This window comes from Salvelinus alpinus, chromosome 9 (assembly GCF_045679555.1).
Source record: "Salvelinus alpinus chromosome 9, SLU_Salpinus.1, whole genome shotgun sequence".
In the NCBI taxonomy this organism is placed as follows: Eukaryota; Metazoa; Chordata; class Actinopteri; order Salmoniformes; family Salmonidae; genus Salvelinus; species Salvelinus alpinus.
Window position 1 is genome coordinate 72,685,125 of NC_092094.1, and position 12,922 is coordinate 72,698,046.

At 40.4% G+C, this 12,922-nt stretch overlaps 1 protein-coding gene across 3 annotated transcripts in view; it reads right to left on the reverse strand.

Moving 5' to 3' along the window:
* The window catches only part of LOC139530593 (unconventional myosin-VI-like), a 79,327-nt gene that overhangs the window by 49,310 nt on the left and 17,095 nt on the right, over positions 1-12,922 (reverse strand). For all 3 annotated transcript variants that reach the window (XM_071327133.1, XM_071327132.1, XM_071327135.1), the window contains exons 3-9: positions 8,800-8,869; positions 6,521-6,594; positions 6,023-6,152; positions 5,715-5,820; positions 4,464-4,519; positions 4,265-4,362; positions 3,847-4,011 (exon numbers count right to left, since the gene is read on the reverse strand). In XM_071327133.1, the coding sequence (XP_071183234.1) occupies positions 3,847-4,011; positions 4,265-4,362; positions 4,464-4,519; positions 5,715-5,820; positions 6,023-6,152; positions 6,521-6,594; positions 8,800-8,869 (699 nt within the window). The remainder of the gene's footprint in view (positions 1-3,846; positions 4,012-4,264; positions 4,363-4,463; positions 4,520-5,714; positions 5,821-6,022; positions 6,153-6,520; positions 6,595-8,799; positions 8,870-12,922) is intronic.

Sequence of the window (12,922 nt, forward strand, 5' to 3'; positions counted from 1 at the left end):
GATAATTCGTAAAAATCCAAATAACTTCATAGATCTTCATTGTAAAGGGTTTAAACACCGTTTCCCATGCTTGTTCAATGAACCATAAACAATTAATGAACATGCACCTGTGGAACGGTCGTTAAGACACTAACATTTGTTGTCCCCATAAATATTAACCAGAGCCAACTTGTTTTCAGACAGCAGATTTTAAATATCAACCGCTAACTTGTGGCTATCAAGAGTTGTTGCTTAACTTAGCTGCGTGGCAAGCTAGCTAGCATGGTAATGGTACAGTAAAGTTACAGTAGCTCTAGCATTCATTTTCATAGGTTAGTAAGAACTATCAAAGTTGGTTATATCTAAAATATAATGCAATCTGCTACTGTTACCAAGGTTAAGTTAGTCCATTTTAGTAAATACTATTCAGCTAGCTAAGTTCATTAGCTATCTAGAAAAGAGCTTACAGTATGGTCATGTATATCATTTGGTAATGTTACAGTAGCATTATTTTTCAAATGGGGGGAGCTTTCAGAGTTAGCGTCACCTCATTTTCTCTTGACTAGCTAGCTAGGTAGCTATATTATTATGCCAGGTAAGTTAGATAATGCTTTGATGTCAATGCTTTGATATCCAGGGGACAAACTATGGTTATAAACGTCTCTAGCCATAGCTAACATTACCTATGTAAAATCAGTCAGTCCATGATATAGCCTCCCTGATATAGCCTAAGTTGACTAATTTGCCATGATACTTGATTGGCCTACTTGCTTGAATACTGACAAATTTCGCAACACCACCATGTATTCTTGTGGGCTGACTGATAGCCTTGTTTACATTAGGTTTGCTATGTATTGCTAATTGTTCTTGCGGTAGTGTGACACACTCATCATGTTGGTTTCAGACATTTAAAAAGCCCCATAAAGGAGTTGATGTCCTGCTTGGGGACATTTGCCACCACAGGGGTTTGGCCTGCCGATCGGGCAACAGGCCAGCTCCGAGGCAGAAGAGATGGCATGACCTCTTTCAGAAGGTATGTATTATGACAACAGATAATGGCAAAACATGCAAAGACATATGAACTTTGTGTTCATGTAGAAAACATACTGTGTTACTAGAAATGCCGGTCATTAAATGTAAGCCTTTACTACTAATGAACAGTAACTTTATTATAATATTTGGCAATTAAAATTGTCATGGCATATTGTAACAAAGAGAGTGTATACAGTGTCAAAGTCCCAAGTTGTGACCTTGTCTACCAATCATAACAGGTTGAGGAAAGTTCCAGAGAGCCAGGGTTCATCAACCCTTGACTACAGGTTTCGGCTGAGCTGTTTGAGAGTGCTTTGATATGGAAAGTCACCAGCAGGGGGCTTCCTAAAACAAGCTTCCTTAAGTATCATTACAGAGAGAATTGTCCAATGCAGGTCCGTAGACAGCTTTGCTCGGGGGGCTTCAGAGAAGGGTCTGTGGATTTCTCCCCAGGAGGTCAAATTAATAAAGCTTACAGGCTAAAACAACATGTACTCTCTTCTGATTTACTGAAATTAGATTCCATACTCTAGTGTTGTCTCTGTATTCCCCCCCCCTCCCTATATTTTAACGAGTTATCTACCAGTGGACCTACAGCTCCGCCAGCTTCTGTGTCTGCTGTTCAGACTCCTCCATTGAGGACTGCATTTAACTTGTTGTCAATGGTAAATATGACATTTTTTGTCACATTTTTTCCTCAACTACTATGGCTCTGCTGCCGTGATGGAACACTGTTTCAGATAATTATTTTGACAGGTGACTTCCTACTCTCTTCATTGTGACTATTAGGTGTCTAGGTCTTACTAGTCACCGCAAAATGAAAAGCTCGCTATTTGCTGGTGCAAGTGGGGGCACTTCAGGCTGAGGAGTAAGTTTCACACATTGCCATGTGCTACAATGACCCCTCAAACTTACTCAAAAGCTACCCCAGTGTTGAGCTGAGCGCAACTGTAGATCCAAGTCACTAGGTACCACTGTAAAGGAGTTGCCGCAACACAATACCACAGATGTCTTAAGTTGAGGGAGCGTTCAATTGGCATGCTGATTGCAAGAATGTCATACCAGAGCAGTTGCCAGATAATTTAATGTTAATTTCTCTACCATAAACCTCCACCAATGTCCACCAAGGTAAATGTGTGTTTAGTTTTTTTTGCACCTTCCTTGTGGAATGATCTCCAGAACTCTAACTCTAATTTGTATGACTGTGTGCAGGGCTCCCTTGAAAAATAGGCCTGGGTCTCAATAACATTCCATTTAACACCCTTGGCCTATATGGATAGGGCTAAATTGAAATATTTCTTACAGAAGAAATATCGAAAGAATATGCATAACCATCGTGGTAATTAAAAGGGAACAGTTTGGAGATTATGGGGAAATTATTTGACTAAACACGACTAGCTAAATTAAAAAATACAATCTTATAGTGTTAGGCTTTCAAAAGGTAATTCAGAGAAACAGATTGTAATTTTTGTTCGCATAGAATGGAGTGCATTCAGATGTGTGGTCCGTTGCCAATTTTCTTCACAATACAACAAACCAAGGCTCATTCTGATTAGGACAACCCAGGGTATTATGCCATGTCATCTTGTAACTGTACATCAAAAATATTGATCATAAATGTTGTCACTGTATACTATGTGAGTTTTACGATATGGAAATATGAAGTGCACATTTGGACTCACAGGTGCTTGGCTTGCTTGTAAAACATCAAAGTTCTAATTATTATAATCATCACGTCATCTTTCAAAATACAGAGTCCTCGTAACTTACAGTGGGAGGGATGGGGGCAACTTCTTGTCACAAGCGGTGCTCAAGTTCAGAACGGCTGTCAGTCAAAACCCACACAGAGCTGTGAAGCGTAGACCCTGAGCTCTGACGTCATGTATAGCACATTACTGTACAGCCACTGCGTTCCAATTTAGGCGCTTATCAGTGTCCAAATCTGCCATTTTCAACCCGTATACGGGTACGAGTGTAAAGGGTTAAATATATTTCAATAAAAAGTATGTACGCATGACTAAGTCGATTTGGATAAAAGCGTCTGCTAAATGGCATATTATTATATTAGTGTTATTATAGTGTTGTTTAGAGCGCAGGTGAAATGAACCAACTAATTTAGGTAATCCCCTAACACCTTTAGTGTGGGTGTAGGCTCTAGAAAACTGATTGTAATTATGATTACATTACAAATCCCAAGTTCACAAAGGTGAGTTTAGTTTCACTGGGGGCACAGCTGAAACTGAGAAATGAAAAACAAATACTAAGTAGGTGTGCAGAATCTCTCCACTTTAAAATATAAATTAGAGGGTTTTGTATATTATATATAACACACATGACATCTAGTGGTCATATAGAGAATATATTTACATTTATGAACAGAGGTATGCACAAATCTGGTTCAGTTGTGGACATAATCGAAAGCCTCATTGTTGTCTATGACTACTTTCACACCACTTGGCAGCAAGATTATGTCAAAAGGGAAAAATGTTGGTGGAAAATGTCAGACTAAAACAGAACACACTGGAACATTTTCACCAACGATACAATAGAATTTTCCAATTGACACAATTTGCATCATGGTGGAAGAATTTGCCAGGAGGATGTGTGTTGCTTTATTAGGTAGGGAGAGGAACACAGGATATCTCTCTCGCAAAGAACCCAGTCAGGCATAGGGAACAGGGAGTTCACACGCGAGTGCTATTTGCAGCATTCTTTCCTCTCAACCTGGTATCGAAAGATGCTCTCTAGTTACCCTCCACAGTAATACACAGGTCACCCTCTAGATTGTGCAGTATGCCCGCTTGTGTATGCATAGTGTGTGTGTGTACCACTGACCCTGAAGCTGTCAGGGGAGTCAAGGTGCAGCCTCTGTCTGATGTCCTCGGAGGCTCCGGCACATAGCCTGTAGAAGATGTGGTAGTTCCTCTCCTCTTTACTCTGCATGCAAATCCTTGACTTCTCCAGCAGGTAGTGGGACACGAAGCCACCCACCACTTTATTCTGTCACACACACACACACACACACACACACACACACACACACACACACACACACACACACACACACACACACACACACACACACACACACACACACACACACACACACACACACACACACACACACACACACACACACACACACACACACACACACACAATGTGGGCCAATGAAGCAACAATGAAATTTACCAAAATACAGAAATTCCTTTTTAGGCTGAAATTGCATTAGCCACAGAAAATGATGGCTAACCTTTTCATTGAAGTGGATTTCCACAAACTTCCCAAAACGACTGCTGTTGTTATTTCTGACTGTCTTGGCGTTTCCAAAGGCCTCAAGCAGGGGGTTTGCTGAAATGTACATGCACAAAATAAGTATTGGGATCTCTTCCACTTTGGATGGCCAAAGAACGATTTGGAAGTTATTGGTGAAGTTATTTGTTAAATCCTACCTTGAACAATTCTCTCATCAATATCTTGCCCCGTTCCGTATGATGTTGTTAAATATCTATAGGATGAAGAATAGCAATGATGCTACAGTATATGACGTTAATCTTTGGACTAGGGCTATTAACTCAAGTTAACTTTTTGTAATTGAGGGGACACATTTTTTCATCATGATTTATCGCATTGTCTGAAAGCGTTCAAAATACACTGAAAACATCCAAAATACATAATCTATACAGCTAAAAACAATGCGATGTCAAAACAAGTTGACGTCGAGGGTAAAGAATGTGTGCGTTTATCAATTTACCTGATTTTGCTAACGTCAATATTCTTGTAATACTTAAATTACAGCTCAATTTGAGCAAATTCATAATATGCGTTGAATTGTGATTAGTAAGCAAATCCTGTGATTAACTCCATAAAAAAAGATATACTGTTTGACATCCCTACTTTGGAGATCTGTGAAATTACAGAAAACATGGCTTATGCACTGACGACCAACGTCATTACACAACATCAGGGCTCGACATACAGGGCTGCCCGCTGGCCCAGGGAGGTTGAGGAAACCCTGTGGGTCTGTCAATCATCCACGTCAGTGGCCCACTTGTTCCACTGATACAAATATTGTAATAATGCTATTTTCAATCTAGGCTATATAATAATTGATAAAACAAATAAAGAAATTCCTAAAGCTATTAGGTATGTAGATTATTTATCACGAGCGCACAGCACACATTGCCTATTTTGAGCGGAAAATCTGTTGGGCAAGAGTGCACAGCTCTCAACTGGTTGTCGTGTGAAAGAGCTCACAGCATAACAACAGCGGTATGGTAGGTACTAGGAAATACTTCTTAACTTATATCTACCAGTAAAAAAAAAAAAATCGGTCTCCTAATGTGGTTTAAGCATTGATGTGGACTTGCGAAAACCTGAAAAAAAACGAAATCCTGGAAAAACAAAACCAGGAAAACTGAATTTAATAGCCTACTGACTGTTCAAAATGGCTAATAACAGCCTTTTGAGACACAGTTACTGTGCACATGCAAGGGTACGCTTCATACTGCTTCAGCATGATAGCTACAGGACCAAAACAGCAGAGAAGTTTAGTCTTGCGCTACAACACTCTTAATTGTTGCGGAAATTGACACATTGTTTACGTCGTGCAATGTTATCTCGCTCAGTCTATCTTTAATATTTTAAAGGTTGTCTGTAGTAACTAACAAGATCATAGTAGTCAGTAGTATTTTAGGCCAGACCTGAGGACAAACTTTGTGTTTTCTGTCTTCCCGGCCCCAGATTCTCCAGACACTATGATAGACTGGCTCATCTTCAGCACCCTCATGTCCCGGTAAGCCTTGTCCGCTGAAAGACAGAAAGCCAAAAAAAACACAATCAATCAAGTAATGATCTGATGCTTTGGCAACACTTTCACATGACATAGTCCTAGGCTTTATTCAAATGTATGTCAAATGTAGCCATTGCTTTACATTTAAACACACTGCATTTATGACCAGTAACCAGGCAGTATAGCAGCCACTGATGTAATAGAGATGTCTGCCCTCACCGATAGCGTAGACGTGAGGTGGTAGAGTGCCTAGGGACCGGCCCTGATAAGACTTGATGGTCTCTGGAGTGTACAGTTTGGGTATGTCATAGTAAGGGTTCACCGCAATCAAGATGTTGGCCACACAAGTCTGTGTAGCAAAAAGTCACATTTTTAATCATCACATGAGCTAGAGCACACGTGGCCAAACTCATTTCATGGAGGGCCGAGTGTCTGCGGGTTTTCACTCGTCCCTTGTACTTGATTGAGAAATGAAGGTCACTAATTAGTAAAGAACTCCCCTCACCTGGTTGTCTAGGGCTTAATTGAAAGGAAAAAAACAAACATCCACAGACACTCGGCCCACCGTGGAATGAGTTTGACACCCGAGAGCTAGAGCATCTGAATTTCACAACTAGGCCTATGACCAACAGATGTTTCTTACAGGAAGAGAATGGTCTATCTTAAAGGCCTAGGATTAATCTACATTTGATTTGTAATGAGATGAGGACATCTTACATAAATCTTGTCTTTACTATACCGCACTCTGACGTTGTTTAAGAGTGTGCCTTCATTCAGGTACATAAGAGAACCTGAAAGAGAAAAACAGTCACTTGTGAGAAAGCATCCTTTAAAGAGATTCTCCGGTACTTTTGAATACTTTTTAGCCAGTAGTTATGAAAGTAGCACTCACGAGCCAGACGTGGTCCCCAAAAACTGCTTACTACGTCACATATGTGCAGATACTGTATGTGGAGCTTGCATGGCGGCACAGCCTGCATGGTGCCGCAGAATTCTACTGCACGTTATTTAAGTGCCAACCACTGGTACCATTAATGCTAGTTAGTGCTAGTTTGATCACCAGAGGGCATCTTTGAGAAGCATTTGATAGCCTTCAATAGCAGCTGTACTAGAAAATGTAAAACTTTTTTTGTAAGAACATAGTATATGGGACTGATTTTAAGAAATTTTGCTTCATTAATTTGCTTAATATTATGGGGTTTCTAATCCAAGAAAAACTAAAAACCCTCTGGGTTTCTGTTAGGATGGAAAGGAAAATATGGTGCTGTACAACATGACAGTTGGGAGTAGGATACAGTAGCTTTTAGCTAAAGAATCCCTGTGTTGTGCGGGCACGCGGTTGACAGGGGTTCAATTCCCCAACTGGGAGGAAGGAGTAGGGTGTCCTTGTAAATAAGAATTTGTTCTTAACTGACTTGCCTAGTTAAATAAAGGTTACACTAAGAGCATAACATTTCTACACCCTAATTGTATAATTGTAGTCTAACCAGTACCAAAACAGAGACTCAGTGAAAATAAAAATCTCAGGATAACCAAAACATTTCTTTATTAAAGACTATCAGAAAGAATGTTGGTACTTATTTATTTTGATCCAAAGCCATGAATGAGTGAGTCACTCAGCTTTATGTAGGTGCCGGACTATATGACTGTGCCATCAACTTGATAATATATAACGATATTTTGGAGGTTATTTCGAATTCAAAAAAACGAAAGTGAGCGATTGTAATCTGAATAAATACAAAAATAATATTTGTAAAGGCCAAAACATTTATTTCTGTTTTAAGAGGGAGAGAACCGCTGGGCCAATTGTGCACCGCCCTATGTGCCTCCCAATCACGGTCGGATGTGATACATAATAATAGTTTTTGTTGTATTATTTGTTTTGTCTTTTCTGGAGAATTAAACTGAAATTGCAACCGATCACAGCCGGTTGTGATACAGCCAACCTAACTTAGAAATACATTTGACGATAGAATTCTCCCCTACCCTCCTTCTAGGCAAGTCTATTGTCCAGCTACCTGCTAATATATATAATGGCGCTGCACAACGTGACTTTGTGTGTTTAAAATAGTATTTTCCAGTAAGCAACCATTTGTTTACTTTCATTAGACAATTTTGTTCCAATATTTCTGTAATTCAGTGATATTTATTCCCATAGTAATTTGTTATGGATCCATAACTAAATAAACATCTGCATTTTGAAAGAGTATTTTTATCATAATTATATTAACTAAAGCATAAAGATATTGATGAAGAAATACTGTACTGCTGTTTTGAGTTAGAAATGTAACACTTCAGAGTACTTAATCATTGAATACATTGCAGGCAGGTGGATGTTCACACCTACAGTAGCCAGGCTATAAAGCGTATATTGTCCTACTAAGTCGGGCCACAAGGGTTTGAAAACCTGTTTTCAAAATGCCACCAGCTGTCCACCACTACTGTAAATAAAAACACAGCATCTTGTTTACATTCTTTATTGTAACCACAATGTCACAAATAGATAACGTGACCGGCCAGGAGTGGGCTACAGTAAGAGCAAAATAATCCTAACAAAATATAAGAATAAAAACCTTAGTGTAACAACCTTAGTGTAACAACAGTTAACAACAAGTGTAACAACAGTTACACTTGTGCATGACTGAAGTCATGCACAATTTATAGTTTCTATTTAGGTTTATGTCACCCATTCATTGTCAGAGACACAGTAGGACCCGAAAGCATAATCAGTGCTCTAACTCCCCCTTGTGCTGGTATGGAGCAATGAAGTGGTGACGCAGGGGACCGTACTAAACCACAAATTACCTCTAAGTCATGCAGCATTATCGCAAAACTTTTAGGGGAGCAACCACTGTATGAACTACACATTGACACCTCTAACCCAAGTACGGGAGCATGTCTTTAAAAACATCTGCACATTAAGTTACATACACCAACATAAAGTCCATACCAGTCAAGCCAACTTGAGGATAGACAAAAGTAATGTGTGAACTTACAGTTGTCCTCCATATGTTTGTTGACATCCTCCTCAGCAGGGAACACTTGGTTCATAGAAGCCAGAAAGGTCTGCAACATCAAAAGCACTTCTGTTATAAACATTTACACAATCTAAACATTTTAATGATAAGTCCTCCACCAGTAGCGGTATACTAAGAGCCAGACCATTTATTTATGTCTCATAAGGGCCTCCTGAACATGTTCTAGTTCAGTTTAGGAGATATATATAGATATACACTACCGGTCAAAAGTTTTAGAACACCTACTCATTCAAGGGTTTTTCTTTATTTTTACTATTTTCTACATTGTAGAATAATAGTGAAGACATCAAAACTATGAAATAACACATATGGAATCACGTAGTAACCAAAAAAGTGTTAAACACTGACACTGCCCACTGACAAAGAAATGATCAGTCTATAATTTTAATGGTAGGTTTATTTGAAGAGTGAGAGACTGAATAACAAAAAAATCCAGAAAAACGCATGTCAAAAATGTTACAAATTGATTTGCATTTTAATGAGGGAAATAAGTATTTGACCCCTCTGCAAAACATGACTTAGTACTTGGTGGCAAAACCCTTGTTGGCAATCACAGAGGTCAGACGTTTCTTGTAGTTGGCCACCAGGTTTGCACACATCTCAGGAGGTATTTTGTCCCACTCCTCTTTGCAGATCTTCTCCAAGTCATTAAGGTTTCGAGGCTGACATTTGGCAACTCGAACCTTCAGCTCCCTCAACAGATTTTCTATGGGATTAAGGTCTGGAGACTGGCTAGGCCACTCCAGGACCTTAATTAATGTGCTTCTTCTTGAGCCACTCCTTTGCTGCCTTGGCTGTGTGTTTGGGTCATTGTCATGCTGGAATACCCATCCACGACACATTTTCAATGCCCTGGCTAAGGGAAGGAGGTTCTCACCCAAGATTTGACGGTACATGGCCCCGTCCATCGTCCCTTTGATGCGGTTAAGTTGTCCTGTCCCCTTAGCAGAAAAACACCCCCAAAGCATAATGTTTCCACCTCCATGTTTGACGGTGGGGATGGTATTCTTGGGGTCATAGGCAGCATTCCTCCTCCTCCAAACACGGCGAGTTGAGTTGATGCCAAAGAGCTCCATTTTGGTCTCATCTGACCACAACACTTTCCCCCAGTTGTCCTCTGAATCATTCAGATGTTCATTGGCAAACTTCAGACGTGCATGTATATGTGCTTTCTTGAGCAGGGGGACCTTGCGTGCGCTGCAGGATTTTAATCCATGACGGCGTAGTGTGTTACTAATGGTTTTCTTTGAGACTGTGGTCCCAGCTCTCTTCAGGTCATTGACCAGGTCCTGCCGTGTAGTTCTGGGCTGATCCCTCACCTTCCTCATGATCATTGATGCCCCACGAGGTGAGATCTTGCATGGAGCCCCAGACCGAGGGTGATTGACCGTCATCTTGAACTTCTTCCATTTTCTAATAATTGCGCCAACAGCCAACCTTCTCACCAAGCTGCTTGCCTATTGTCCTGTAGCCCATCCCAGCCTTGTGCAGGTCTACAATTTTATCCCTGATGTCCTTACACAGCTCTCTGGTCTTGGCCATTGTGGAGAGGTTGGAGTCTGTTTGATTGAGTGTGTGGACAGGTGTCTTTTATACAGATAACGAGTTCAAACAGGTGCAGTTAATACAGGTAATGAGTGGAGAACAGGAGGGCTTCTTAAAGAAAAACGAACAGGTCTGTGAGAGCCGGAATTCTTACTGGTTGGTAGGTGATCAAATACTTATGTCATGCAATAAAATGCAAATTAATTACTTAAAAATCATACAATGCGATTTTCTGGATTTAAAAAAAAGGTTCAGTCTCTCACAGTTGAAGTGTACCTATGATAAATATTACAGACCTCTACATGCTTTGTAAGTAGGAAATCCTGCAAAATCGGCAGTGTATCAAATACTTGTTCTCCCCACTGTATATATATATATATATATAGCTAACAGCGTGGTTAGTTAGCTAAGTCTTAAGCCTTGGTCACATTGGCAGTTTGAAGTTTCACCCTCCTTGGATATTTTTCCTATTTTGTTGCCTTACAACCTGGAATTAAAATGTATTTTGGGGGGTTTGTATCATTTGATTTACACAACATGTCTACCACTTTGAAGATGCAAAACATGTTTTAGTGTGAAACAAACAAGAAATAAGACAAAAAATCAGAACTTGAGCGTGCATAACTATTCACCCCCCCAAAGTAAGTCAATACTTTGTAGAGCCACCTTTAGCAGCAATTACAGCTGCAAGTCTCTTGGGGTATGTCTCTATAAGATTGGCACATCTAGCCACTGGGATTTTTGCCCGTTCTTCAAGGCAAAACTCCTCCAGCTCCTTCAAGTTGGATGGGTTCCGCTGGTGTACAGCAATTTTTAAGTCATACCACAGATTCTCAATTGGATTGAGGTCTGGGCTTTGACTAGGCCATTCCAGGACATTAAAATGTTTTCCCTTAAACCACTCAAGTGTTGCTTTAGCAGTGTGCTTAGGGTCATTGTCCTGTTGGAAGGTGAATCTCCGTCCCAGTCTCAAATCTCTGGAAGACAAGCAGCTTTCCATCAAAGGTTTCCCTGTATTTAGCGCCATCCCTCATTCCTTCAATTCTGACCAGTTTCCCAGTCCCTGCCGATGAAAAACATCCCTAAAGCATGATGCTGCCACCACCATGCTTCACTGTGGGGGTAGTGTACTCGGGGTGATCAGAGGTGTCGGGTTTGTGCCAGACAGCGTTTTCTCGATGGCCGAAAAGCAAAATTTAGTCTCATCTGACCAGAGTACCTTCTTCCATATGTTTGGGGAGTCTCCCACATGCTTTTTGGTGAACACCAAATGTATTTGCTTATTTTTTTCTTTAAACAATGGCTTTTCTTCTGGCCACTCTTCCGTAAAGCCCAGCTCTGTGGAGTGTGTGGCTTAAAGTGGTCCAACGGACAGATACTGCAATCTCCTCTGTGGAGCTTTGCAGCTCCTTCAGGGTTATCTTTGGTCTCTTTGTTGCCTCTCTGATTAATGCCCTCCTTGCCTGGTCCGTGAGTTTTGGTGGGCGGCACTCTCTTGGCAGGTTTGTTGTGGTGCCATATTCTTTCCATTTTTTAATAATGGATTTAATGGTGCTCCGCGGGATGTTCAAAGTTTCTGATATTTTTTTAGAACCCAACCCTGATCCGTACTTCTCCACAACTTTGTCCCAGACCTGTTTGAAGAGCTCCTTGGTCTTCATATTTTTTTTCATTTCACTTCACCAATTTGGACTATTTTGTGTATGTCCATTACATGAAATCCAAATAAAAATCCATTTAAAATACAGGTGGTAATGCAACAAAATAGGAAAAGTGCCAAGGGGGATGAATTATTTTGCAAGGCACTGTAAAATGTGGTATCCAATTAGCTTGTTAATTGTTTACAAATAAATAACTGAATGTGCTAGAAAGCTAAACAGTTGACTGATGTGGCTAGCTAAAAAGGACTCATTTTGAATGTTGGATCATCTTATGCTTTGAGGCATTAAAAGTGTTCCTACACTATGATTTTGAACATTCAAAGAAATTGGGAAACGTCCATGGCAAGCATGTCACCATAGCTTGTTACATAACTTATGAGTGACAGGAAGCACAAGCACCACCACCAATCAGTCTACACCGTCAGTTGCTACGATTACAGTTTGTTCTGACATGTCTCTCCTATATCTGAGACAAAAGAAAGAACAGGAAACATAAATATATGTCCTCTCACTGTCGACTGCGTTCATTTTCAGCAAACTTAACATGTGTAAATATTTGTATGAACATAAGATTCAACAAATGAGACATAAACTGAACAAGTTCCACAGACATGTGACAAACAGAAATGGAATAATGTGTCCCTGAACAAAGGGGGGGTCAAAATCTTAAGTAACAGTCAGTATCTGGTGTGGCCACCAGCTGCATTAAGTACTGCAGTGCATCTCCTCCTCATGGACTGCACCAGATTTGCCAGTTCTTGCTGTGAGATGTTACCCCACTCTTCCACCAAGGCACCTGGAAGTTCCCGGACATTTCAGGGGAGAATGGTCCAAGCCCTCACCCTCCGATCCAACAGGTCCCAGACGTGCTCAAT